Source organism: Melanerpes formicivorus, unplaced genomic scaffold (genome assembly GCF_026170545.1).
Source record: "Melanerpes formicivorus ecotype bairdi unplaced genomic scaffold, bMelFor1.0.p_v2 SCAF_5, whole genome shotgun sequence".
NCBI classification, from domain to species: domain Eukaryota; kingdom Metazoa; phylum Chordata; class Aves; order Piciformes; family Picidae; genus Melanerpes; species Melanerpes formicivorus.
In genome coordinates this window covers 33,154,328-33,182,088 of record NW_027142357.1, presented here as the reverse complement: position 1 = coordinate 33,182,088, position 27,761 = coordinate 33,154,328, and the positions used below count along the sequence as shown (strand labels likewise).

The 27,761-nt window shown below is 43.7% G+C and overlaps 1 protein-coding gene across 3 annotated transcripts; it reads left to right on the top strand.

Annotated features, from left to right (window-relative positions):
* The first annotated feature begins 1,686 nt into the window (after window positions 1-1,686).
* On the top strand, window positions 1,687-17,562 carry INSIG2 (insulin induced gene 2). Of its 3 annotated transcripts, none has more exons than XM_068139083.1 (6): window positions 1,687-1,771; window positions 6,533-6,874; window positions 9,676-9,800; window positions 12,781-12,947; window positions 13,350-13,449; window positions 14,690-17,562. In XM_068139083.1, exons 2-6 carry the CDS (start codon window positions 6,631-6,633, stop codon window positions 14,729-14,731), a joined length of 678 nt encoding a protein of 225 aa, XP_067995184.1. In that variant the 5' UTR covers window positions 1,687-1,771; window positions 6,533-6,630; the 3' UTR covers window positions 14,732-17,562. The 3 variants fall into 3 exon arrangements, with proteins under 3 accessions (XP_067995184.1, XP_067995185.1, XP_067995186.1); XM_068139084.1 differs by having other exon boundaries at window positions 1,767-1,816; XM_068139085.1 differs by lacking the exon at window positions 1,687-1,771 and adding an exon at window positions 1,999-2,285.
* Window positions 17,563-27,761: the final 10,199 nt, after the last annotated feature.

Below are 27,761 nucleotides of genomic sequence, written 5' to 3'. Positions count from 1 at the left end.
CCAATATTCAACATCTTTGTCAGTGACATGGACAGTGGCATTGAGTGCACCCTCAGCAAGTTTGCTGATGACACCAAGCTGTGTGGTGCAGCAGACACGCTGGAGGGAAGGGAGGCCATCCAGAGGGACCTTGACAGGCTGGAGAGGTGGGCACAGGCCAACCTCATGAGGTTCAATAAGAGCAAGTGCAGGGTCCTGCATCTGGGTCGAGGCAATCCCAGGCAAAAATACAGGCTGGGCAGTGACTGGCTGGAAAGCAGCCCTGAGGAGAGAGACTTGGGGGTGCTGGTGGACAAAAAGCTCAACATGAGCTCTCAATGTGCACTTGCAGCCCACAAAGACAATCAGATCCTGGGCTGCATCAGAAGTGTGGCTAGCAGGTCGAGGGAGGTGATCCTCCCCCTCTACTCAGCCCTGGTGAGACCCCACCTGGAGTACTGTGTCCAGTTCTGGAGCCCCTATTACAAGAGGGATGTGGAGGTGCTGGAACGTGTCCAGAGAAGGGCCACAAGGATGATCAGAGGGCTGGAGCACCTCTCCTATGAGGACAGACTGAAGGAGTTGGGGCTTTTCAGTCTGCAGAAGAGAAGGCTCCGAGGTGACCTAATTGTAGCCTTCCAGTATCTGAAGGGGGCCTACAGGAAGGCTGGGGAGGGACTTCTCAGGATCTCAGGTAGTGATAGGACTAGGGGGAATGGAATGAAGCTGGAGGTGGGGAGATTCAGGCTAGATGTGAGGAGGAGGTTCTTCACCATGAGAGTGGTGAAACCTTGGAATGTGTTGTCCAGGGAGGTGGTCGAGGCCCTGTCCTTGGAGGTGTTTAAGAGCAGGCTGGATGAGGCTCTGGCCAGCCTGATCTAGTGTGAGGTGTCCCTGCCCATGGCAGGGGGGTTGGAACTAGATGATCCTTGTGGTCCCTTCCAACCCTGAATGAAACTATGAAACTATAATATCTTTGCAATATAAACTAAGCTTGAGGGAATGCAATGTGCAAATATTTTTAACAATTTGTAGGCGTTTTCAGTGCAATTAGAAAAGATTAGTTACTAAAATAATAATGAATAGATGAGATGAATGAATGAATGTAACAGCATTACTCTCCTATATCTCTCCCCACATATATACAATAAATGGTTGTGAAGTCTTTACTACTCGCTAAGACAAGTTAGAGCGAATTTTTTTTCTGCTTCAGATTTGTACATTTTCCCCGAGAGGCTCCAGACTAGGGATGAAAATGTGGTTTCTGGAGCAATGAGCTGTGCCATTTTTGCCTCAATCAATGAGATAAGCACGCGTGAAAGTCCTTGCAGACTCAGGTGCTGCGGAGAGCCAGAGCCAAGCCTCCAGCCTGAGCCGGGAAACAGCTTTCTCTTTTCTGTGACCGAACAGCGTAACAGGGACATTGCACAACGCTACGTGGCGAAATGCAACTCGGCTGGAGCCGTAAGCAGGCTACAAAAAGCCTAACTGCAGGCTTATGTTTTTATTTTTCCAAAATTATTTTGGTAACAAATCCCTTCCCAAAGGACGAACAGCGTTACACCAATTAAACAGACTCCTACGGAAGTTAGTGTGAGTTGCTCCATCCGTTCTGCACGGCCGCGGTGAGGCTCTTGCAGCCGCAGGCTGCCAAAGGCACGGCGGACCCGTGACCTCTGCCAGGCCGCTCAGCGCCCGCCCCCATCAGCTGTGCGGCGGGGCCCGGCGGGGCGCTGCGGAGGCTGCGCGGGGCGGGGACTGGCGCGGGGAGGGAGAAGATGGCGGAGGCCGAGTGAGTCCCGGGGTTTCGGTGGCAGTTGCTGTGCGGAGGGAACGGGTGGGTCGATGCAGTTGGGCGCGGGGCGAGCTGGGCCTGTGCGAGGCGTGGCGGACAGGCTGGGCCGGGCAGGCAGCGGTGGCCCCCGTCCTCCCCGCGGAGTGGGCGAGCCCCTGGCAAGTGTTACCCCCCGGAGCTCTGCCTCGGGGCGGGGTGGCTCTGGGCCCCGCCGCGGCCGAGCTGCTAGGGGCACGACAAAAGCGTCTGGTGATTCGCTGGACTGTGCCCGGGGCTGCGAGGCGAGTGTCCGCCGTGCTAGAGCCGAGGGAGAGGACGGCGAGAGCCGCTTCCCCCCCGACCGTGGTTACATCTTTGGCTGGGCGAGGCTCCTTCGGCCAGGCGGGGCCGGGCCGGCAGCCTGCGGGCTGGGCCGTGCGCAGCCTGGCCTGCGGCCCCTCCGCCGGCCTTGTTCAGTCGGCCTGGCCTGGAGGTGTCAGCGCTGGCCTGAATCGACCGGCTTGATGACCAGGTGGGTAGGACTCGTGAGAGCCGGGACTCCGGCGCTGACTGGCCGCCCACCGCGTCACCTGGTGGGAGTGGTGGTTTGCTCTCGGTGTCGCCCCTCAGAAGGCACATGGTTTCTTGTCATTTCACCGTTTCTGCCATCTCTTATCTTGTGTTGCTTAAATAAATCTTCTCTTTCTTGGCCCCCACTACATTACTCTGTTCCTACTGCGTCTATATCGCGTCAGAAGTTGTGAAGCACGCACAGAGCAGAAGGCTCTTCACGTGCATGAAGAGCACCGGGGAGCGCTGGCACAATGGATCTTCTAATTAGAAGACAGTTAACTTGGCTAAGTGTTTTGAAAATGTCTAGGGTGATAATTTAGTTGTTAACTTTTTTTGAGCAACCCCAGACACAGTGAGCTTGCCTTGAGAGTTGTGCATGATGCTCTTGCATGGTATGTTAAAAAGCTCGTGTTGAAGCCTTGTGCCACCAAGAAGGGTAAGTGCAGCTGAGACTTGTGGCAGTGGCAAGCCTATAGCTTTCAGTGTGGTGTTACAGTTCTGAGTATGCATTCAGAAAAGATGAAGCCTCAGTACTGTTGGTTCAATGTATGGAGGTGTTTAAGACCAGGCTGGATGAGGCTCTGGCCAGCCTGATCTAGTGTGGGGTGTCCCTGCCCGTGGCAGGGGGGTTGGAACTAGATGATCCTTGTGGTCCCTTCCAACCCTGAATGATACTATGATACTATGATATTGCCGTCCAAATGGAAAGCCTTGGTAAAATAGAAGGCTTTCCTCTGACTGCAGGCATGCTAGCCGCCCAGTCCAGAAAGACGGAAGTGATGTCATTTTCAGGAACTAGATTTCCATTTTCATGTAAGGTGACAGTAGTAAATACCTTTGCTATGCATGAGTATTGTGAACCTAAGCTGTCCAAGGCACTGAATAATCTACATGAACATTGATTGTTTCGCTTAGTTTCCTCATTGCTCTATTTGTGACATGCTGGAAGGTCTTGGAGCCTATGAATGGAGAGAATGTGGAAACTGGGGTGAAAGGAACACTTATGTGTAGGGTGAGAAACCAGGAGGGGAACTACTGCATCATGGTAAAATCACACCTTGCATTACCAACATTCACTGATGTGTACATACCCAGATGCCCTTGCTGTGATCAGGCTGTTTACCTCCTAGTTAAAATCTGTTGCTGAGTGCTTTGAGTGAGTTGCAGGTGCAGTGGTTGTATAAAAGCAGTGATTTCTTTGCATAGCAAAGTCCTGTTACATTTTAATAAGCCTTCATGATTAAATATCATACATTTGCCAAATGAGGTGTTAAATACATGGAAATAGAGTAAACACACATTTTTATATTCTGAAACTGGTTTAAGCCAGAATAAAATTGGACTTTTGTTTGATCATCAGCATTTCTAGAAGAAAAAAACCTAAGATCTGATAAGTATTTACATCAGTATGGCCATGTGGGACAGCTGATGATTCTTAATTAAGTTGGAGATTATTGTATTTGAAGAATTACAAGAAGCAGAGCCTGGTTAAAGAGAGCTCTCTACAACTACCTTAAGGGAGGTTGTAGGCAGGCAGAGGTTGGTCTCTTCTCCCAGCAAGCAGCATCAGAACAAGAGGACACAGTCTCAAGCTGCGCCAGGGGAGGTTTAGGCTGGCAGTTAGGAAGAAATTCTACACAGAGAGAGTGATTGCCCATTGGAATGTGCTGCCCAGGGAGGTGGTGGAGACACCATCATTGGAGGTGTTCAGCAGGAGACTTGATAGGGTGCTTGATTGCATGGTTTAGTTGTTTAGGTGGGTTGGATGATAGGTTGGATGTGATGATCTTGAAGGTCTTTTCCAACCTGGTTATTCTATTGTATTCTATAGTATGAAGTGGGGAAATAATGGCTGTGGGGAAATAATGACTGTGGGGAAATTTTTAATAGGCTTCACCAAAGACAGTACTGGGGCTCAGGATTTTGATGATCATGGTGCACACAATGGGATGCAGTAATAATGTTTGCTGAGACCAAAAGCTGGGAACCTTTTCCAGGGCTGAGGTATCCTACAGGAAGAAAAGGAGAGATGCTGAGTGTTAGAGTAAGTAGTAGCTATGGGTTGAAGTTCAGTGTGCAGGATTTGGGGATGGTACCGAAGAACAAAGGGTTCAGCAGCAGAAAAGAAGACAGACCTGAATGTAGTAATGGAACACAGGATGTGAGCAACTGCTTTATGACAGTGAAATAAAGAAATTGTAATCCTCAGCGTGCATCAGAAGAGCTCATTTGAAGAGAAACATGGAAATGGTAATTTTCTTTTATAAGGCTTTGAAAGCTGAATTTAGGATTGTATACATCCAGCTCTGGTCATAGATATAAAAAAATGATGTGTTCAGACTTCACAAAGTAGCAAGAGCTGTTGGGGTGGTGATGTAAGTGGAGAATCAAGAGTTCAGCTGATTCTCTTAGGCAAACTAAAGCTAAGAAGGGATGTCACATTTTAAAAGCCCCCCCATAAGGTATGGTATTCCTGCAGAGTTTGTATACAGGATCTACAGTCTCCAGCGCTGTCTGTTGAAATGACTGCTGTAATTCTGGGGATTCCCACCTTCACCTGGTGGGCAAGTCTGCAGGGACAGGGGAGATTCTCAACTGAAGTAATGATGTATTTGTGACTCCATGCTTTTTTTTTCTTGGAGGCTAAATGTATTATCCAGTCTCCACTGCTGTGACATCTGGAGGAGGGGGGAGAAAAAAGTCTGGAGCCACTTCCCTTTTGCTTGAGGGAGGTATGTTGCAGTGCCATTCCCAGCCTTGATGGAGACATCTGTTCAGTATGAGTCAGGAAGCTAAGAAGTCAGACACCATGGTTGCCTTCTTTCTCCCCAACACATGTTCACAATTCCAAATAATGTGGAGACTTGGCTGCCTAGAAGAGATTCTGTATTCTTAGGAGGACTCTGCTGCCTCTCTGAAGTGCCAGTGGGAAATTATATGTGATCTGCACTTTTTTTTTTGCTTTTATTTTGCCTCTTGAAACTTCTTCTGAGTGACGGAATATGCCATGGCATGGCTTTGCATCTTCTGTGCAGTTACGTGTAGTATCTTAACTAGCCTGGGTGTATTTAACTTCCCTTTTGGCTTTACATCCAAAAAAGTGAATTCTGTGTCCTCTGTACTGCTGCTGCATCTTCACAGAGCTTCTTGGGGATCTGCTAGTGCCAAGGAGGAAGGGAGATTGGTGCAGTGATTTGGCTTCCCTTGTGCCTGTGTGGCCATAAGTAAGAGTTAACAAAAGCTGCCACCAGTTGGCAGGTTCAAATTTGAAAGCAACGTCAGGGCTTTTTTCCCCCCTCAAGTTCCAGGTGGCTAAGCTGTCGATCAGAATTGTTGTTGTACATGAATGTGACACTGAATCCATGTTTAACAAGATTCTTGATGGACAGTTTGTATTTTTTTTTCTTTTTTTTTTTAAAGATGGATTGGGATGGGAGCTCTGCCATTCCTGTTGTGCTGGCAGAGTTACTTATGTAGGACACTACCTAGTGCACAGGCAATGGGAGCTCCTTTACCTGCCGCACTTGGGTTCTTCTGTGTATGATTATAATTAAGGTTCGTTTGTGTGGCAGTTTTCACCAAAAGAGTGTTACTTGGATACATATCTCTGCATTGAGATTACTTCTCTGGTTTGCTGAGATGTTTGCTCTTATCTGCAGTCAGGAAAATGAATGTGCTGCGGGGTTGCTGAAATTCGGAATCCATCCTGAAAAATGTTTTCAGCATTCGCATTCCGATTGAGAGATGTTTTCTGGCGTCTCTTCAAGAAGAGAGCTCTGTGAACCTCGGTGGATGACTTGAAACTGAGGGCTGTGTTTATTTGCTTCTGAATTACATAATCTCCAGTTCTTGCTTAAAGGAGAGGAGCAAAACAATTCATTGTTACTGCAAACCTAGCCTGTCTTCCATCTGATATCGGTTTTGTTTCTTAACCTCTTGTCTGTGGTTTCACATTCCTAGTTGTCTCATCCTATGTTTCCTTCTCTTCTGTCTCCTAGTAAACAAAGCTATTTGTAAAACCTGTTTCTTTGTAAGGCATTTTTGCAGCTGTGGTTGATTCTGCTCTCAGATGACTAATTGCCTTCTCAGAAAATGCAGAGAAAATACAATAGCCGTATTTATTAACCCAATCTCAATTTATTCAAGAGAAATACATTTAATGTTTCTTATATCTGAATTTTTCACCCTTCTTTTATTATTTTTCAGGGTTTTGATATCTCCTAATTGAAGGCAGTCAAAAATACTAATTGCAAGCGAGTCCTCCTTGGTCAGCCTTTTGGATGTCTCTGGGAACATAAGAAGTCATGGCAGAAAGTGATGCAGTGCCAGCGTTACCAAAAAAGTGTGGCCCATACATTTCGTCTGTTACCAGTCGTGGCATGAATTTGGTAATTCGTGGTATAGTGCTGTTTTTTATTGGTGTATTTCTTGCATTAGTATTAAACTTGCTTCAGATCCAGAGAAATGTTACTCTCTTCCCTCCTGATGTCATCACAAGCATCTTCTCCTCAGCTTGGTGGGTCCCGCCTTGCTGTGGCACAGCATCAGGTAAGTTAAGTCATGTATGTATGCCTGGCATGGAGATGGAATGTTGAATGAGTAGTTGGGTGGTTGCAAAGGAAAATATGAAAGATCTGGAAGACAAAAATTTCTCTTCCAGAGTCACTGCCCTTGTTGAGCTGTTGCTGTTCTTCTGATCTCCGTGCGTGCACACAAATATGCATGCATGTGCCCAGAAATTGTTGTTCTGCTAACTTGTTTTACCGTAATGTTGTTAACAGAGATAACCCTAGCTTTTTTTTTCATACTGAGTTAAAGTTTACAGACTTTAGAAGGTGATGCCACTTGAAACCTTGAGGCTGGACTACAGAAATGTGCTCTGCTGGCAGCCCTTGGAAATACCCTGGTAGTGTCAGGTTGTGCAGCACGCAGTACCTTGCTTTGAGCACAGCAAGCCACCTGGGGTAATGCTCCCTTTTGTGATTCAGCTTTCCATTTGTTCCTCATTCCTGTTTGAGGTACTGCTTTAGCTCCATTAAGCTGGAAGACCTGACTGTATCTCAGGGAGATGAGGCCAGGCATGCAGTTTGTGGTTGTAGAGGCTTGTTCCTGAACAGAGGACCTAGACTGGATCGGTGTATCAAGTTGAACAATGTGAACATGCACCATTTCTCCCATGATCATGTAGGGAGTTGAGGCTTTTGTGTATTTAGCTAGTTTGAGTGAGACATCTACTGTAAATAGTAAGTAGCAGCCCTTTTTCCTCTTTTGTCTCCAAGTATCAAGGCATATTCCACGTTACAAGTTTGATGGCATTTGGTTTTCTGCTTGTCTGTGAAGATTAGTGATCCTGTGGACCAGTTTTACGCTTAACTAAAGGAATATCCTTAGCACTCAGTATTGGAGATTTCTGCTTTAGCAGACCTATAAAGGTGGTATCTTCTTAGAGGTCAGCTTCAATAAGACTGAGAAGCTTATGTTTCTGGGGGCTAATATGAGTCAATAAAGTAGCTTTTGATTTGGTGTCACTGTTTTGCTAACGATATTCAATTCCGCCCCCCTAGTTGTCTAATTGTTTTGTTTCTGATACCTTGTTGAAATGCTACACCCCAGATGTCACACGAACTTAACTTGAAAGGAAACCCTCCAAATATCTCTCTGAATATGTCAGTTTTGTTGCTTGTGTGGAAAGGGATTTGGCATGTTGTGGTGGCAGTTAAATATGTGCTTTATCTGCTAGTTGTCTTAGGCCTCTTTCTGTTGCATTGCTGAGGTTGTTGATTAGTTTTTTGTTTCTGTTCTTTAAACTGATTGTCTTGACAATCATGTCTGTTGAAGGTTTGATAACTTGCAGAATCCAAATGCATAAAGTTTGCCAGTGTTCACCATAAAGTTGGCACTGTCAACAGTTTGCATCAGGCTGTACCTTATGCTCTTGGGTGGTCCAAGAACACTGTCTGCCGCTGCATATGGGGAAGTTGTGAAGGCTGGATCTTGCCATTGTCTGGTTCTGATAGGTTGGTGGTTTTGATGGAAAGACTGGATGTGGGCTGTAAAGTGTAGTCAGTCACCTGTTAGGTGTTTGCACCACTTGATTTTAAGCCACATTTTGCTGCCTTAATAGGCTTTTTGTATCAGGTGTGACCCCAGATCAGGTATTCTGAGTTTTGTTTGTGTTTTTTTTTTAATCAGCTTTTCTTCTCCATTTTCTTTCCTTATCTTCTCTGATAGTGTATGTAGAGGCAGCTTCTGTGGTAAATGCTGATAACTCACCCATTTTCTTACCATTTGTACTTGCACAGCCTGACATGAACATTTCTCTGCAGTGTGGTTTATTGTGAACAGAATAAAGGTATTCTGCATATTTATAATCAACGATGATCAAGGCTGTTTTCAGAGCAGTCATTTCATCCATCACTGTTACTAGTCATCAGTCTTACCCAATGCCTTTGGCACAAAAAAATTGCTTGTGGAGTTTTTTTTCCTCTCCAGCTGTACTGGTCATTTGTTTTCCAGAACCTGGAGATCAGTTTCTGGCAGAATAAGGAACATTTGCCATAACGTAACCTCCAACAGCGTGCCAGGATGAGTGCATTGAAATCTGTACCAATGACTCAGCCTCTGCCCCCTCTTGCAACTCCAGTTTAAGGACCAGTGTTATTCCTCAGCAGTGTTGCTAACAGCTTTTTTAGCTGCAGTTGTTGTAGAGAACATGTTTATGAAGAAATGTACAAAGAACATAGCAGTTCTCTGAGGCTGAGAGTCCTTTTTGCTTTCTGTATTCAGCAGCTACCCTAGGTTCTTGGCTTTCCCTCTTTTGTGTGAGCCTTTATAGTAACCGTGAGGAAAACATTATCCAAACAAAACCTGCTTGTAATTACAACAAAAGAAAACACAAAATGTTGCTGTTATAAGTCACACTCTGTCCTTACTGTGGTGTGGTTTGTTTTGCAGTTATTTAAGCATGCATATTTGATATGTGGGGTTTCAAAAGTGCCAGCCTGCAAACTGTTACTGCTCTTTCTGAACTAAAGTGTGAGTCTGCACATTTTGGCAGAGTGCAGAGTTATTTCATCCTCCACTCCTACTTCAAATTGTCTCTATTTTGCTATTTCTGCCAGGTCACTGCTGCAGTAATTGAAGATGCTGCTAAAGTTTTATGGGGCTTTTTAAAGTAATGAAATAGTTTGAAATATCTCTTCTTTTACATTGCATGTTTATCCTAGTTACCCTTAAGAAATCTGGTTTAGTAGTGGCAATAATTGTCAAAGTCTAGATAGCCTTTATTTTAGTTAAATACTGCCAGTGCTTTAACTTTGGGGCCTCTTTTTTCTTTCCTGTTTTCACAGCTGCAATTGGGTTGTTGTACCCATGCATGGACAGACATCTGGGAGAGCCACATAAATTCAAGAGAGAATGGTCCAGTGTAATGCGATGTGTGGCAGTCTTTGTGGGAATAAATCATGCCAGCGCTGTATCCTCAGTTCTCTTGAAATTGGTCATAACAAATGGGTTTCCACTAAGACAAAGTTCACATAGTCATGGTGAATTGTTGTGAAAGATACTGTGTGCAGCGTTTTTGCAAGGGAAATGCAGAGTGTCTATTAGTGTTAAACTGACCTAGCGGTATTGGAGGTGATAATCGTGGAATCGGAGAATGGCTCAGGTTGGAAGGGACCTTAAAATCATCTACTCCCATCAGGGTAGGGATGCCGCTGAACTAGACTTGGTTGCTTAAGGCTGCATCCAACCTGGCCTTGAACACCTCTGGGCAAGAGGCATCCACAGTCTCCCTGGGCAACCCATTCCAGAGTCTTACCACCCTTGTACTGAAGAACTTCTTCCTAAGATCTAGTCTAAAAACCTACTGTCCCTCAGCTTAAAACCATTTCCTCTTGTCCTGTTGCTAGACACCCTTATGAAAAGTCCCTCTCCAGCCTTTCTGCAGGTATTGTAAGGCAGCTATAAGATTCTTCTGAGGTCTTCTGCAGGCTGAACAATCCCAGCTCCTTCAGCCTGTCTTCATAGCTGAGGTGCTCCAGCCCTTACATCGTCCTTGCAACCCTACTCTGTCTTTTTGTTTGCAAAAATATTTTCATTAGAAATGCCTCAATACTGGGTTTATTTTACAGTCTTCATTTTCTTTGAGTAATTAAAGGAGAAATTCTTGTATGGTAGGTATTACAGAAAAGTCTTTTAAGGTTTGGTATACATTTAACATGATAACAAGAGGTCAGAGTCCAGTCTTGGGTTCATCAGTGAAACAGGTAAAACTCAGGAGCAGGTAATACCCAGAACTACACAAAGCAAGTAAATGTTTCCCCATTCTGAAAATGATGCCTTGGTTCCCAGAGAACAACCATTCCTTTGCTCCTTCAGTAGCAACAATTACAAGTCAGCATGTTGCAATGGGTTTTACTCCTCCAAACTATGTCTCGCTTCAGATACATTCTTGCACAAATGTGCTCCAAATCGGCCTTCCCCGAATCAGCTGGGAACAGGCTGTGTGGCAGGGTGGTTTTCATGTGGACTGACACACCTTGCTAGCAGTGCAGTGAGTCTTAGTGGTTTTCTGTGGAATTCTCATCTCCATCAGTGTCAACTCCAAAATAGTTTGTGGAAACTGTGCTAAGAAGTTGTGATTGCATGCTACTGACTCTCCTTATTTCCAGCAAAAGAGAGCAAGTTAAGTGAAAGATGTGAGAGCTGGCTGGATTCTCACTGAGGGGTATTGAAACCTTGCATGGGTTTTGATCCCCCCCAGCTGTCCTATCCAGTATGGCCAGTTGAACTGGAGCTGCCAAGGTTCAGAGTCATTCCCACTGTCCTCTGCAAACCTTGTTCTCCTTGCCAAAGATGCATTAATCTCGTTCTGTGGTTCCCTGGACCATACCTATTGTGTAAGCCCATGAAACTTTGGTGCTTTTAAGGACATGATGATCTTGAAGGTCTCTTCCAACCTGGTTTATTATTATTAGAAATCCAGGAGAAGTCACAGCTTCTCTTTGCATGGGTCATTAGTTACAACAAACTTTCTAGCAGTTTCCTAAGAGCTGTTAGACAATATTCCAGGACATCATTAATGTATTGTGTATATTTCCTCCTTGACAGCTGTCCAGCCTTCCTTTTCAGCTTATTCCAGTTCTGCATGTTGCCATACTTGGGGTGTTTTTTGGTCTTGTTTGACAAGTTTTGTTTTTCCAATCCTGTAATTATTTGTTTCAGTTAGTTGAATTTCTTTCTCTTTTCCTCTGGATCTCTCTCCAGGTCTTTGTGAGAAAATAGGGCATATGTTGTCGCTCCGTGAATTTGCAGTGAAGCTTATGAACCTTGGCAGCTTCCTTTTCAATAATCTCTTTTGGATAGGAGTACTGAGGATGAGTTGGTATTGCCAAAACATTGTTGAGAATGTGAAACACTACAAAGATAATCTGGAGTGACTTTGCACTTTCTTCATGGAGTTGACAAAACTGATTTTCAGTGTTGGTTTAGACAATACTTTTACAGTAATAATATTTACATTATGTGGGAAACATTTTTGTTGTTTGGTCTAATGTTAACTAGCATGCAGGTTAAACAATACTGCAATTAATGAAGAGTGATAAATGCTTTTTTCCCCAGTAAATCCCTGCCATTTGGAGGAATCTAATTCTCGGTTTAAGACTTCCTGGTTAGTGTGTATGTCAGTATAAAACTCTTGTGTTGTCTGTTAAGTGTGTAGTCTCTTTGCTCTTTTACAGTACTAAGGCCCTAAAAATGTAAAGAAGCATTATAAATTTGTAGTTTCATGATACACTGGCAACACTTAGAAGGCTTATTTACATGTACCTGATATCTGTGTGATAGCTGATAACAGCTGCTGCTGATTTTTTAACCTTCTTTTTCCCCTGTTGTGCCAAAAGGATGTTGACTTGCTGGAACGTGTCCAGAGAAGGGCAACAAAGTTGGTGAGGGGTTTGGAACACAAGCCCTATTGAGAAGAGACTGAGGGAGCTGGAGTTGCTTAGCCTGGAGAAGAGGAGACTTAGGGGTGACATTATTGCTCTCTACAACTACCTGGAGGGAGGCTGTAGTCAGGTGGGGGCTGGTCTCTTCTCCCAGGCAACCAGCACCAGAACAAGAGGACACAGTCTCAGGCTGCGCCAGGGGAGGTTTAGGCTGGTGGTTAGGAAGAAATTCTACACAGAGAGAGTGATTGGCCATTGGAATGGGCTGCCTGGGGAGGTGGTGGAGTCACCATCATTGGAGGTGTTTAGGAAGAGACTTGATAGGGTGCTTGGTTGCATGGTTTAGTTGATTAGGTGAGCTGGATGATGGGTTGGATGCAATGATCTCGAAGGTCTCTTCCAACCTGGTCTGGTCTATTCTATCCTAAAACATGTTAAATGGCATGAAGAAAGCTGCTTTACATTCATATGAGATAATTCTAAGCTTCTCCTTAACAATCAACACAGAAAGTGGACTTTGCCAACAACATCCAGTTGTCTCTCACGTTAGCAGCCTTGTCGATTGGGCTGTGGTGGATGTTTGATAGATCACGAAGTGGATTTAGTCTTGGAGTTGGAATTGCTTTCCTGGCTACATTGGTGTCACAGCTTCTGGTCTACAATGGAGTATATCAGTAAGTCTTTACTTCTTTAACCTTAAATGGTAATCCCCTGAAGCTATAACATAAAATGAGAATAACTGACAGGATAATTTGAAGTGCTTTCCAAAGCTGCCAGCACTCAACATGGAGTATAACGTAAATTGGCCGTGAAAACTTCTATGTGTTTGTGAGACTCTTAGTTGAAGTTGCTTGTTACGAAATGCTGCCTTACCAACAATGTAATGTGCTTTTTTTCAGTTGAACAAATGGGATTATAGTCATTAAGAAGCTTCCTTTGTAATTTGTTGCAAGCAATTAGATTGTATAATACATGTCTCTTTTTGAGTCAAAATGTCCTTATAGTTAAATTTGTGCATTTGTCTCATGTAACTGGAGGATTCAACATTGAGCTAAAAAATGTGTGTTCTTCTGCAGATACACATCTCCAGATTTCCTTTATGTTCGTTCCTGGTTGCCATGTATATTTTTTGCTGGTGGAATAACCATGGGCAATATTGGCAGGCAGCTAGCAATGGTAAGTTTGGATGGGAGGCTGAGCACCCTCTCGTAAAGGTTTTAATCTACATGTCATTCCTTCCTTCATTTATACCAACCAGCTGTTTGACTTCTGGATGTGCAGGTAGAAATAGGCAAATGTTGCATTTTTGATCTGGGTAGTGAGCTAGTAGTAGTGTTGTTCAGAGCACAGCCCATGACTGCTCAGTGTGCTCTCAGCTGTGTGCTTGTAGTCTTTTAAAGACTATGACCAAAAAAAAGACTCTGGGGAGAAGTCAGGCCATTCCCTAAGTCTGAAATGCTCTTTCTGCTGCTCAAGGAGACAGCAACTGAAGCCAAGTGTGTGCACATGTTACAGTTTGAGGCAGAGCCTCCCTTGCTTCCTCCCACCAGGGCAGAAAAATGAGAGTCAGACAAACGGATTGCAGAAGTGATGAAAAGTTTAAATGGAAAAGCAGTGAATGTTTTACAGAAAACCGCAAGTGCAGTGACAAAAGAAGATCCCAAAGCATACCCAGAAACCTCCCAACACTCCCCTCCCCACCTGAGGGTACACCCAAAACCCCCAGGGCACTTTCTTTGCCCTACCCCCCCTTCACTGTTAGGCTAATCTCAGACGGCCAGATCTGAGATTGCCCTTCCGCCTTCTTCTCTTGGCATTAGGCCTAGTCAGGCCCAAGAGGCTTCGAGATAACTCCCCCTCCATTACCAGATAGGGAACATCTCTCATGGTAGTGGTGAGGGAAGAAAGAGAGGAAGTGTAGGGCTTTGCAGGTGGATTAGACTTGAGGTGAGGAGGAAATTCTTCACAGAGTTGCCCAGGGAGGTGGTTGAGTCATCGTCCCTGGAGGCGTTCAAGAGGAGATTGGACGTGGCACTTGGTACCATGGTCTAGTCATGGGGTCTGTGTTGATAGGTTGGACTTGATGATCCTCGAGGTCCTTTCCAACCTAAGTTATACTGTGATACTGTGATTTATAGGGAGCAGGACATTATGGGTATGAAATACACTATTTCCTGTGTCCACTCACTGCGCTGGACACCTGGGGCACCAGAGGTGTATCTTGTGTGGTAGCAGCAGAAGGCATCCAGCCTAAACTACCACAGCACGGAACTGAGGGGGGACCAGACTTAACTGAGTGTAGTGTAAGCTAACTGCTATTGTGTCATCTATTTCATAGAAAAATCCCTTTCATAGCAGTCTTTTTAGTTAGTTATGTAAATTAATCTTACTAATTTTGTCAACTTCTGTTTTTCAGTATGAATGCAAAGTCATTGCAGAGAAGTCTCACGAGGACTGAGGAGAAACAATATGCACCTTTTAAACAGGAAAATATCTGACAAATGACTGTTGGAAGAGCATAAGGAACACTTGACTATAAAATTGCCAAAATGCAATTTTTTTTTTTCCCCCCTTGAGTGGTGTACTTTACTGCAATCTGTGATTGCTGCTTCTTTAGAAACCTTCATGTCTGATTTTGATTACTGTGAAGTTACGATAGTATGCAATAAATTTGACAATATAGGTTCAATTATAGGATTCTCTTTTCCAAATCTAAACTGATTTTACCATAAGCTCCTGACTGTCCATAATGTTGCAGTGCCAAACTGAACCTTTGCACTATGTTTCTGTAGCTGAAACTCCTGCTTCACTTTAACTGGAAAGTTTTGAGGAATTTGTTCTTAATAGCTCAGTGAAAGATTCAGATTTATGAATGAAGATATTCTCTCCCCATGATGATAGCTTATAGTGTCTTTATGAAAGTCATGGATTGCAGGTGAGCTTTGATGCAATAAGTAACTGTTTCTACCTGTTAACACTCTGTATGATTCCTCTTGCATCACAGGTGAAGAAACTTCAGTTACATTGTATGGGCTAATGCTATAGCACTTCATTTGTCTGTGGTATGTGCCGAGTATCACAGAATACAGAAATAGAAACCAAGGCTGGAAATGTACTATTTTTGCCCTACTATAACCAGTATACATGTTTATGTATGAGTTTATGTGGGTCATCATCAGATGTGGACAGATTCTGAAAACTATTCCTGTTGAGTAACAGGATGCAGTTTGGGTCATTCTTGTACAGTCCCTTAAGCTGACTTGTGCTGATCCCTTATGAAAACATCTTAGGGAGTTTTATTGCAAGACTTAATTCTACTGAACTAAATCAGCCACTACCATATAGTGTCATAGGATCCTCCATTACCAATTTTACTCTTGATAGTTCTTGTCTACTGTCAGCTATGTTCACAGGGATCAGCAGGAAGGGAGTAAGGCAGTATTTTAGGTACTGATGTAGCCCTTACTGCTCTGACTATGGTACAGGCAACCACAAATGTATTTGTTTTTATATCAGTCTTCTGAGGTAGAGAAATACTGTTACCCATACTTTACAGGTGCCAGTGCACAAAGTCTGGTGGGAGAGAGAGCTCAAATAGGCTGTGTGCTGATAACCTTCTTAAGAAGGATTTTAATGTGCAACCTATATTTGTGGGCATATGTGGAATTTCCTATTGACTTTACAGCTCCCTTGTAAGACCGTGAGATAAAAGAGCTTGTGCAAGAAGACAGCAAGCAGACTTCAGGAGGACACTGCTAACCTTTGACAGTGGTGAATTTGGAATGGGATGTCTCTGCTTTGCTTCCCCCCTTCTGTCTCTGTGCTGCTGATGTTTTAATGTATTTGTTTTCCATTTTTGTCTTGAAGTACTATTCATCAAATCTTTTGTGAAAGGTTTATAAGAAAGGTTTATACAGTCACTGAGGGAGGCTGGAGTTGGTCCAAAGAACAAATAAATGTTTAGACCAATTTTTATTAATAAATGTGTGTATGCATTGTACACAAAGCTGGAGACAGGCAACTCTTTTTTTTTTTTCAGTCTTACATGTTTATCTCTTAAGTCTGAAAAGTATGTGATGGAGCTCTTTCAAAAGTGTTGTAATGAAAGAGTTGGTCACAAAAGGAAAATTTCCTGAATGGGGAAGTGTAAAAATAATAAATAAGCAAATGGTGTGCAAAGAGTTCAGTGCAGTAGCTCTGCAAAGTTTCATCAGCTCATGGTTCCATGACAATTCAACACCTGAAGCATACTTTTTGTTGGGTAACATTTCAGGAAAGCACTTAGAGATGCACTTTGCTTTAAGCAGAGATAAACATGTTTAAGAAGGTTACTGACTAGAGATTTTCTTTTAATCATATGTCAATAAGAAGCATTTTATTAATAAACTCAAGAAACTGTTAGGGCATGGACTAAGGGTGAGTTTCTTTATGCAGGCACTGGTGTTTCACAGAAGAAGCTTTTGAGTCCCTTTCCTTACAGGATTTTGCTTCATCTACCTTTTTTACTTAAGCAGATGGCTTCAGCTTGGTGGGCAGTGCATTGAGTCCTCCTTGAATTATCAGGGCATGAATGGCACAAAGCCTCCAATGTTTCATATCCTAACTGTAGGGAATAACATGGTACCTCTGTAGCCAGTGTGCTGACTTGGCAAACCATTTAGTTTCATCATGACCAAAAAGTGTACAACTGGAGCTGAGTAATTGTTGTTATTAACTTGGTAGAACTGCTTTTACCTGCTGGTTTAAATATTTACACAGACTAAACCTTGTGTAGGTTACAATGTGCAGTATGTGAGAAGTGGTTATTGTGCATCTCTGGCAGCCACTTTACAGCACTTTGCACTTGGGTTCATCAGTCTGTGCTGTCCTCCAACTTCTTTTAAATTCCATTCTGGAAATGTTGAGCATGTGCAAAGGCAGTAATCATCCAAAATAACTTTGGGTGGAGTCCTTCATGTGGTTTACTATTTTTATTCTGATTTTCCTAAAGTCACTACAGGAATTTCATCTTGGATGTATTTGTTTTTCAAACTGCCTTTGAATTTTATGGCTGATGTGCTCAAACCCTAACACGGCCTTAACTGTAGTGGTGTGAACATGCTGCTACTGTATAGTAACTACACCATTAGACTGTCTTCAAAATGTTGTTCCATAGAGAATAAGGTATATTTTAGATACAACATAAGCACGATAACCTCTTCACTAATTAAGCATTGTAAGGTCTATGCTGTTTAAATTGGCAAATTGCTGTTAAAAGCAAAATGTGTATTAAATACAATTGCAACCTTGTTTGTTAGGTTTCTTCTTTCTTTAAGAAACTACACTGATTTTTAAAATAGACTGCATTGCCTTCTATCAGCAATCTCATAATAAGTTTGGCTGTTTTGCTGGCATATTGGTTGCACAAAACACCTGTCTAGAAATACTAAAAAAAGAAGCAGGCAAGATCAAATCAACAGCACTTCTACTGTAATCAGCATGCTGAGCAGCCTTGGAGAATTTACCCTTATAAATCTGCAAGGGGAATATAAGATAACTTCAGTCACAATGCAGAAAATAGAGTCTGAGATATAAATAGCCACAATGAATATGAAAAAAACCCCACCACAAATGGCAGAGACTCCTATAATGTATTTGTATTTATTAATGTTCTGGTCAGGATATGAACTGAATGTCATTCTGGTATTCATAGACTGGATGTTCATAGTGCCCATCGCTCTGTCTCATAAAAAGCTGTAACACGTAAAGGTTTAGGGATGTGTAATTACAGAGCCTCCAGGCAAAGGTGAAGGAAGCGGGAAGAGAGTATTTGAGATGCAGTGTCTGCAGTAGGATAGCGCCATGAAGGAAAGCTGGAAAGAGCGCAGGCCACGAATGGAAAAGTCTTGTATTTGTGTTGGCAACCTGTGACCCAAAAATCCTGCTTCTGCTGTCAAATGCAGACTGCTGGGCATGCCAAGTGTCTGGCCAGGCATGTGGCAGCCAAGAACAGGAATAACCCTAATTTTACCTAGTCATAACACTAAGATCATTCAGAAGCACATTGGCAAAGGTGCTTTGCTGGAGGCTTAAGCTCTCCCTTTCATCTAGAGCCTCTGCATGAGAGCTTTGCCCGCAGGAATGGAAACTCTGTTCTTCCTGTCCAAGTTCAGCCCGAGACGATGGTACAGGAAGCTGCCTATTTATGAGAAAATACTCCAACTGCCACGCTCTCGCAAAACACATTTTGTGCCACCCTTTGTAATGTGGCTGCTGTAAGCAGCTAGAAGGAGAGAAAACAAAGAAACTTTTCCTCCGTAGCTTCTGCACTTCCCTTCTGCCATCTGGCTGGGAGCTGCCATGGGGACCTGTGGGCATACACCAGCCTTCCCTTTTTATCTCTCCCAGCATGTAAGGAAGGGACATAATTTTGCCAGCTGCATCACCCCTGACATTTTGCATATGCTTCTTACATTTTGGAGCAGTGTTACCAATAATTCCTGATGGTAATGAATGAATATAACCCGTGGAAGTGATGTGAAATATCAAATACAATGCTTATAGAAGTACATGCACAGCTGGGCAGAGGGAGCGTGTGGCTCGCTGTGGGAATAACTATCTGATGCTGTTAGTTTTGATGCCAGCACTAAATGCAAAGCATGAGTAATTTTGCAGCTTAATGTTCAGTACTAAACAGTAAATGAAAGGTCAGTCCAACATGTTAACTGTCATGGAATAGTAAACACTATTTTAATTGCTTCATGCAGCCAGCTTGGATTTTTGGTGTGTCTATTTGTCATGTTTTGAACAGCATGGTCCAGAGCCTTGTCCTGATTACTTCCCCTGGTCAAATGACAAAGCCTCAAATTAAAGGATAAACTTTATGCCTGGGCTTTTCAGGCACCATACTAGGAGTCTGCGCTTTGAATGCTTAAAATTCACACTGGGGAAGAGGCAGAGTTCATTTCTTGATCTGACAGGAGCCAAAATTGAGATTGAAACCTAGGTTTGTGTTTCCTTTGCTGCAGGAGTTTAGCAGCACTTTTTGCACTGCCACACGTAGGCTGCCTTTTAGCCTGCCTGGTGCTATAGCAGATAGGAAACAACACACACAGATATCAAAGAACATAAAGGGAAAGGGCTCTTACTAAGTTTTCCCAGGCCAAGCTGGTTAAGAGCTCAGTGGTGTCCAGTGTGCCATGTGCATCAGTGTCAGATGCAGAACCTGCAGCACCCCTAGATCAAAGTTTGTAGGATTTGCTTTCTGCACTGACAGCAAGTCCTGCCTGGACTTCTGCCCTTCAAAAGCTCTATGCAGGGCACTGTGACCTGTTGTACTGTAGTTATGCAGAGGTACATACACAAGTTGTGAGTCTACAGGGATAATTAGAAGGTCTTTTTATGAGTTTGTTGGTAAAAAGCCTGGAGTGGTGCCTTTTAAGCAGCATATTTGTTGAAAGGGAATCTGTATTTCCGAGTATGTTGCTGTCTGAATTCACAATGTAATTCTGCCATTTCTGTTCTTTGATTAGTGTCTGTGTTACGTGAGATAAACCTACATTTCAGGTACTTACAGCTTTTTTTTTAGTAATCGAACTTCAAAGCAAGATCTGTTTCATGCAGTTATTCAGAGGAAATGTGTGAACCAAAGAGAAAGCTGGGAGGAATAGGGTGGCAATTTAATTTACCAGATAGAAATTATGCAACAAAACAAACCAAAACCAACCCACCAAAAAAAACCCCAAACCAACAAACTCCAACATTTTGCACAGTGTTACTAGAGAAAAAAAGGACAATAAGTGATCTGATTTCATCCTGGGTTTCAAAACAAGAGGGGAAGGGGAGCCTTACAGATACACTGCACGTGTATTGACTTGTTCTGATCTTTAGCTGTTCACCAAAGGCATCACGTTGGTGGCCATGATCACCAGAGTGTGTTTTGACTTGTCTGTGTTCCTCTAGCTCAGCTGTGCCAGTTGTTCCCTCAGTGACTAGGGATGCCTGAGGTAATCCTGGGTATGCCACCAGAGAAATCATAGGAAAATGGATTTAGCAACTGCTTGCTGAGATTGACACAGTCCTTTTGAACTTTGTGACAAACTGGTGATCTGGCCCTGGGCACTTTGATTGGTAAAATAGAATAGAATTAATCAGGTTGGAAGAGACCTTTGAGATCATCGAGTCCAACCTATCAGCCAGCACTATCCAATCAATTAAACCATGGCACGAAGCACCTCATCCAGTCTCTTCCTAAACACCTCCAGTGATGGTGACTCCACCACCTCCCTGGGCAGCCCATTCCAATGGCCAATCACTCTTCCCATGAAGAACTTCTTCCTAACATCCAGCCTAAACCTCCCCTGGTGCAGCTTGAGACTGTGTCCTTTTGTTCTGGTTCTGGTTGCCTGGGAGAAGAAACCAACCCCCACCTGGCTACAACCTCCCTTCAGGTAGTTGTAGAGAGCAATAAGGTCTCCCCTGAGCCTCCTCTTCTCCAGGCTAAGCAACCCCAGCTCCCTCAGCCTCTTCTCATATGGCTTGTGCTCCAAACCCCTCCCCAGCTTTGTTGCCCTTCTCTGGCCACATTCCAGCAACTCAACATCTTTCTTAAACTTAGCGCCCCAGAACTGGACACAGTACTCAAGGTGTGGCCTAACCAGTGCTGAGTACAGGGGCAGAATGACCTCCCTGCTCCTCCTGGCCACACTCTTCCTGATAACTGCCAGGATGCCATTGGCCTTCTTGGCCACCTGGGCCCATTGCTGTCTCATGTTCAGCCTACTATCAAACAGTACCCCCAGGTCCCTTTCTGGCTGGCCACTCTAAAGGTGAGGGACATGACTGCATGGTGTTTGGGTGGGTGTCTGAGTATCCATAAGGACACTAAGTGCATATGTCAGTTACTGGTTCTAACAAAATCAAAGTTGCTCTACAGACCATCATTTCTTGTCTCCAGTGATGAGACCTGCCTTCAGTGTGCCAGAGGGAAGAATATGCTTTTTCTTCCCTCCTTACTCTTCCCTTACACAAATACATAGGAGCTTGGGCTAAGGACAGTTAATCCCATTTTTGGAACCAGGGCTATGCATAGGCTGGGTTAGCACTGAAAGGCTCCACTGTTTTCTTCTTAAAAACAAATGCTTGTTCTGTGCTGCATGTCAAGTGCAATCATTGCTAAATGAACTGACACACAAAGCCAAGGTCTCTGCTGAACTGGTGCAGCTCCATTGATTTCAGTGGATATGCAGTATTTCATGCTGGGTGGGAATTTGGCCCAGTGCATTTGAAAGGAATGAAATTCCTTCTTTTCTAATGTGATAAAAGTAAAAAAATAATAATCCTGTATTATGTACAATATTCCTACAAGAGCTGCACGCTGCAGGATCTGCCTTTCCATCTCTCACCACTGGTGGAGAACTGTTAGTCTCTGTGATTTACAATGTGTACTTTTTATATGGTATACCAGCTCTTCAGGAGGATTCACTTAGAAGAATCAGATCTGGCAGGTCAGATTAATAATGATGCAAATGCAAAATGTTGGCCACTGATGGCCTGATGTCATAAATGCTTGCCTTCCCTCCCTCTCCCCGCCAAGTATTTCACTTGTAGGAAACTCAGCTGAGGATTTGTGTTGGACTCATGCCTGCTCTGATTAAACTATTAGAGAGGGAGAAATAAGACTGCTTTGTGTGGTTTCAGACTCCTCTTACCAGCCAGTTTCCTCAAATCAGTGTAACAAGCAAAAGTACAGCTGGAGAAGTGGCTTGAAGAAGATTAATTGAAAGATCCTGAAGACTGATATTTCAAGGACATGAATCACAGAGTCACAGAAGTAACCAGGTTGGAAAAGACCTTCAAGATTATCAAGACCAACCTATCACCCAACACCATCTAATCAACTAAACTGTGCACTAAGTGCCTCATCCAGTCTAATTTTAAACACTTCAGTGATGGTGACTCCACCACCTCCCTGGGCAGCACATTCCAATGGTCAATCACTCTCTCTGTGAAGAACTTCTTCCTAACATCCAGCCTAAACTGCAAAATTGTTTTAGAATCATAGAATTGTTTGGGTTAGAAGGAGCCTCAAGGACCATCCACTTCCAACCCCCCTGTCATGGGCAGGGACACTTCACATTATGTCAGGTTGCTCAGAGCCACATCCAGCCTGGCCTTAAAAACCTCCAAGGATGTGGCTTCAAACACCTCCCTGGGTAGACCATTCCAGTGTCTCACCACCCTCATGGGGAAGAACTTCTTCCTAACATCCAATCTGAATCTACCCATTTCTATTTTTTTTTTTTAGTATTCCCTTTAGTCCTGTCATTACCTGACACCCTACAAGTACCTCACCCGCCCCATTTCCCCCCTTTTTCTCCTCAAATCCCAGAGCACCTGGGCTCTGTTGGAGTCTCCTCCCACCCCAGGTGTGGTCACTTGGCCCTCCTTGCCCACTCCCCTTTTTAATCCCTGCCAGAAAAGGGCAAAGCCCCAAGCTGAGCCCATCTGGGCTGAGGGATCCTCCTCTCATTGCTGGTGAGTGCCTATGGTGCACACTGGGTGATGGTGGTGGTGACAACAAAGGCCGGGGGGCCTGGTGGCCCCCCGGTTAGGTAGGGAGAGAGTTGATGACCATTCCAATGTCATTCATGGTTGCTGCCTGGGCCTTCTTACTGGGGCTGAGCTCCTCTGTGTGGTGTCTTGGCTGGTAAGGGTCTTGCCCCCAGCTCTGGGATGGGTGCAAAAATGGTGGTGGTGACTGTTCATCTTGGAGTTTTATTGTCTTATCTGTCTTCTATCTCTGTAGTGTGAGGGACACCCCACACTACATAAGATTGCTCAGAGCCACATCCAGCCTGGCCTTAGAAACCTCCAGGGATGGGGTTTCAAGCACCTCCCTGGGCAGACTGTTCCAGTGTCTCACCACCCTCATGGGGAAGAACTTCTTCCTAACATCCAATCTGAATCTGCCCATTTCTATTTTTGTTCTATTCCCCCTAGTCCTATCATTACTTGACACCCTAAAAAGTCCCTCCCCAGCTTTCTTGTAGACCCCCTTATGATACTGGAAGACCACAACAAGGTGTACTCAGAGCCTTGTCTTCTCCAGACTGAACAGCCCCAACTCCCTCAGTTTGTCCTCATAAGAGAGGAGCTCCAGTCCTCTCATCATCCTTGTGGGCCTTCTCTGGACACCTTCCAGCACCTCCAGATCCTTCCTCTAATAGGCGCTCCAGAACTGGATGCAGTACTCCAGGTGGAATCTCACCAGAGTGGAGTAGAGGGGGAGAATCACCTCCCTCAACCTGCTGGCTATGCTTCTCTTGATGCAGCCCAGGATGTGATTTGGCTTCTGGGCTGCAAGAGCACACTGTTGGCTCATGCTGAGCTTCTCATCCACCCACACCCCCAAGTCCTTTTCTTCAGGGCTACTCTCAAGCCAGTCACTGCCCAGCCTGTATTTGTGCTTGGGATTGCCCCAACCCAGATGCAGGACCTTGCATTTGGTGTTGTTGAATTGATGTAGTGATGTGTCCAGTATGGTCATAAGTGATACAAGAAATAACAGGCATGTAGTATTATGTAAGTAATACATGTAGAAATGTAGTGTTAAAGAAATAATGAACCTAGTAGAAGATGAGATGTGTGCCCATTCCTGGAAACATTTATTTCTTGGAGGTTGTTCTGCAGACTTCAGTCCCTCTACTCTAGTCAAAGGGATGAACTGTGGGGCAGTGAGGAGCAATGAGGGTCATTTGATAAGGGAGTTCAGTTTAGATGTCAGGTCAAAATGCCCTGTACAAAGACAAATACCAATGGTGTTTGTGTAGTCCACACACACTGTCTCTTTTCTAAAATCTAAATTTAGAAAGGAGAATCACCTTTAAGTGCCAAAGGACAGTCAGAGGTGTCACAAGTTGCATTTGCATTCAAACCTTAACCTCCATGGGGTCATACTTCAAGGTGAGAGGAAGACTTGGTTTTTCAGACCCATGTGTTCCGTTTTAAGGTGCTTTTTTGAACCCCAAGTCCCTGCATTTGGAGTTCTTGGGGCTCAAAACCCACTGGGTTTCACCAATCTTTCAGCTCACTGGTAAATGAGGATAGTTGTGTGGCTCCTGTAATCTGTGGCTTGAAAAATGTGGTCCTGTAATCTGCTCCTAGGAAATAAGATAAGTTTAGCTGAATTAGTTCCCCCATCCTCTCCCTTTCATCACATCTCCAATACACAGATCAGTGAATGGGAAGGCCTCTTCTTTTCAGCAGTATTAGATCCTCCTGCCTTCTACTGGTTGTAAAATGAAGCGCCAGAACTGGTGTGCAGTAAAACAGACTCAGTTGCTGTGAGAAATCCTCAAACCATCTTGTCAGGGAAGTTTCAAAACTATGGGGGACAGTACATACTTTCTGCTATCATCTGAATCAGCTTTTCATAGAATACTTGTGCTTTGATGACAGCTTGTGATTTCTAAGGTCGCAGTAACTAATGAAACCCAGAGAGATATTGTGAGGTTGGTCGCATAGCTGCTACATTGCTTAGTAATTCACCATGTGACCGAACAAAAAGGACCATGCAACACATCTGATGTCTCTCTTGGCACAGCAGCTGCTGGGAATTTTGCTGAGGAAGGACATAAACAGACAATTGACACTTGTGTAGACAAATCTTTATGGGATTTGATACCCTACCTAATGGTGACTGATGTTAAAGAGAGTTAACGGGTGGAAAAGCTGCTAGAAAATTGTTCTACTTGAGCTCAGATAAATGGTGTGGAGTGTCTGGTGTGTGCAATGAAGACGAACATATGTTCATCACTTTGACATCTCTTAAATTGTTAGGGCCTATTCATTCTGCTATCTGAAATTCTTGAAAACAATATCTTATCGCCCACTGCAGTGTTTCCCTGAAAGACTTCATAATATTATCGTAAGAACTGTCGCATCTTCCTGGTGATTAAAATGGTCACTTCCAATTTAATCTCCCTGTGGGAAGAAAACACTTAAGTTATTAGTTTTTCTGCACTTCAATATCAGGCTTCTCTTCATCACCACACTACTTTTAATTAAATCTGCTGACCCTTTGTTGTGAATCCTAATGTAAAAACAGTGATTGATGCCAAGCCACAATGCCTACTTTAAAAAAAAAAGGAAAAAAAGAGCCTGCATTTTATTCTGATAGCCAGTTAACATCTAAAACATATACCTCTAAACATTTACATATGCCCTTAGCTTGTGGGATGTCTTCATTGGGTTGACGTGCTTGAGGCCTGACACGAGTTGTTCGATGCTGCCGTCTCCGTTCCTGAAAGCGGAGCGTAGACTGGTTTGAAGCATGGAGGGTCTGGCCCATACTTTGACCTGAAAGGTGGCTGCAGGCAAAAGATGGAGACTCACCTACTCTACTCCATCCCCACCAGTTCAAAGGCACCCACCAAAGCTGTGCTCAGAGCCAAGTGATAATTGCGCAGTTTTGCTTTACAGTTAACTGAGTATTGGGGGGGGAGAAGAGCTTTCTTCTCAACGCCGTCTTGTCAAGATGCCAGACGCTGCTTGTTTTTGACATTTTCAGCTACTGTTAAATAATAGTCTTGCTTCTGTCACAGCTAATGTTGACTTGAAGGCAGTTGTGCATTTCTCAACTCAAATGCTAAGCAGACAGGCTTGGGTCTTGACAAATACTTTTCCGGGCTTGCCCAAGGCAAGTAGAAATGAGCTTCTAGTTAATCGTTTGTTTTAAAATTCAAATTGGTGAAATAGGCAATTAAAAAAAAAAAAGAAATAAATGACAATTTTCATCAAAATTTGCAAATGAAATGTCTCTTTGCAGTCATAGCGAGTTCAAGAAACTGCAATAGATAATTGCTATTTGAAATCAGTGAAGTATCCAGCGCTTTAGGGCCGTGAGGATTGTGGCTGTTCTGCCTTGGTAAACCTTGATTGATTTGGTAAATAAGCATTGCAACTTCTCTCTTTAAAATAAATAAGCAATTTTATTGCTTTATTGCTTACCCCTGTGTGGGAGGTAAACAAGCTCTCGAGCAGTAGCCCTGTAATATCATGAGCCCAAGTGCCATCTGTCACCGAGACTTTTGTCCCTTTATGCACAATAGCTGCTTATGGCATTAGGTCCGTTGTAGGTTAATTGATTAGCAGAGATCCTCCTTTCAGTTGTTCCTGCTTTTCTTCACTAAAGGACCATATCTCTCATCTCCATTTCCTTTTCTCTCTCCTGTATTAGCATACTAATCACACTGAACTCCCACTGCTAAAAAACTCTATCCATTTTATACTGGGGGAGGGGAGGATGAATAAACTGGCATTTCCTGAGAGATTTACAAATGCTGGGTTATGGCAGTTAGAGGGGAGAGAAAGAAAAAGGACTGGTGGCAGAGGTGAATAATGCACTGCGCTGGTGCTAGCATGCCAGTGAAAGCTGAGACTATAGCCACATAAATATTAAACACATTTGAGAAGCACTATTAAAATAAATATCAAAGGGAAAGTTGCTCACACATCTGTTTCTCCTCAAATTTTGCCACAGAGCTCTCCATTTGTTTTCTCTCCAGCTGTTAACACCTGTCTCTCTGTCACTGGTAATAATACAGTTTCAGGGGGGCTCCAGAAACTGACAGAAACATGAAAGAATTCACTAGTTTTGATGTAAGAAATGCCTTTTTCAAAACTAAAAAGGGGTTTGTGAACAAAGATATCTCCTTGTGCTAATACTTCGGAGCAGTATATGGGGGGGTGTGTGTGGTGGTGTTTTAGAGTGTTGGTGAGGTGTTCTTATCTTTTTTTCATCAAATGACAGAGCTGGGCTTGTAGTGCACAGCTGAACTTGATGAGACATCCTACAGTGGGCAGCTACTGCTTGCCTTTGTAGTCTCGTTTTATTGCTGACACATATTCAGAAGGTTTTGTGTGCATGATACTCCACTCTCCATGTGATGCTTGTTATCTAACCTCATCAAAAGTGTATGCTGTGCATTGATTGCTACCAGAGGACACAGATCCAGTAGTGATGTCTTCTTTATTTACCTCTAAATGAGCACAGTATTCACATGGCTTCTTGAAGAACATGTTATATGTCTTTGCTGTAGTCATTTCAATAAAAGGATGGTAAGAAGTATGTGTCTTGTCATTGAAGATGGTGGGACAGATCCTCAACTAATGCAAACTCAGAGTCCACTTGACGTGCCTGTTTTCATAGTGCAGAAGAAAAAGCTATTCATTCTTTTTGGCCTACAGAAACAAATCCTGAGATTGAGAAGAAAATATTGATGAACCACACCAGAAACATTCCAGATAAGGCAGAAACAATGATGTGCAAGTGTGCATTAGCAGCAAACTTACACTCTTCACCCAGTATGAGCTTAGTTTTCTGGCTGGGATGCTGTAGGCAGAGGCTCAAGGCTGTTAGATCCATATTTAGTCCTTTATGCTTTCTTCTGCAAGCTAGCCTGTGGGTGAAGCAGCTCCCACCTGCTGCAGAATTGTATGTTTCCATC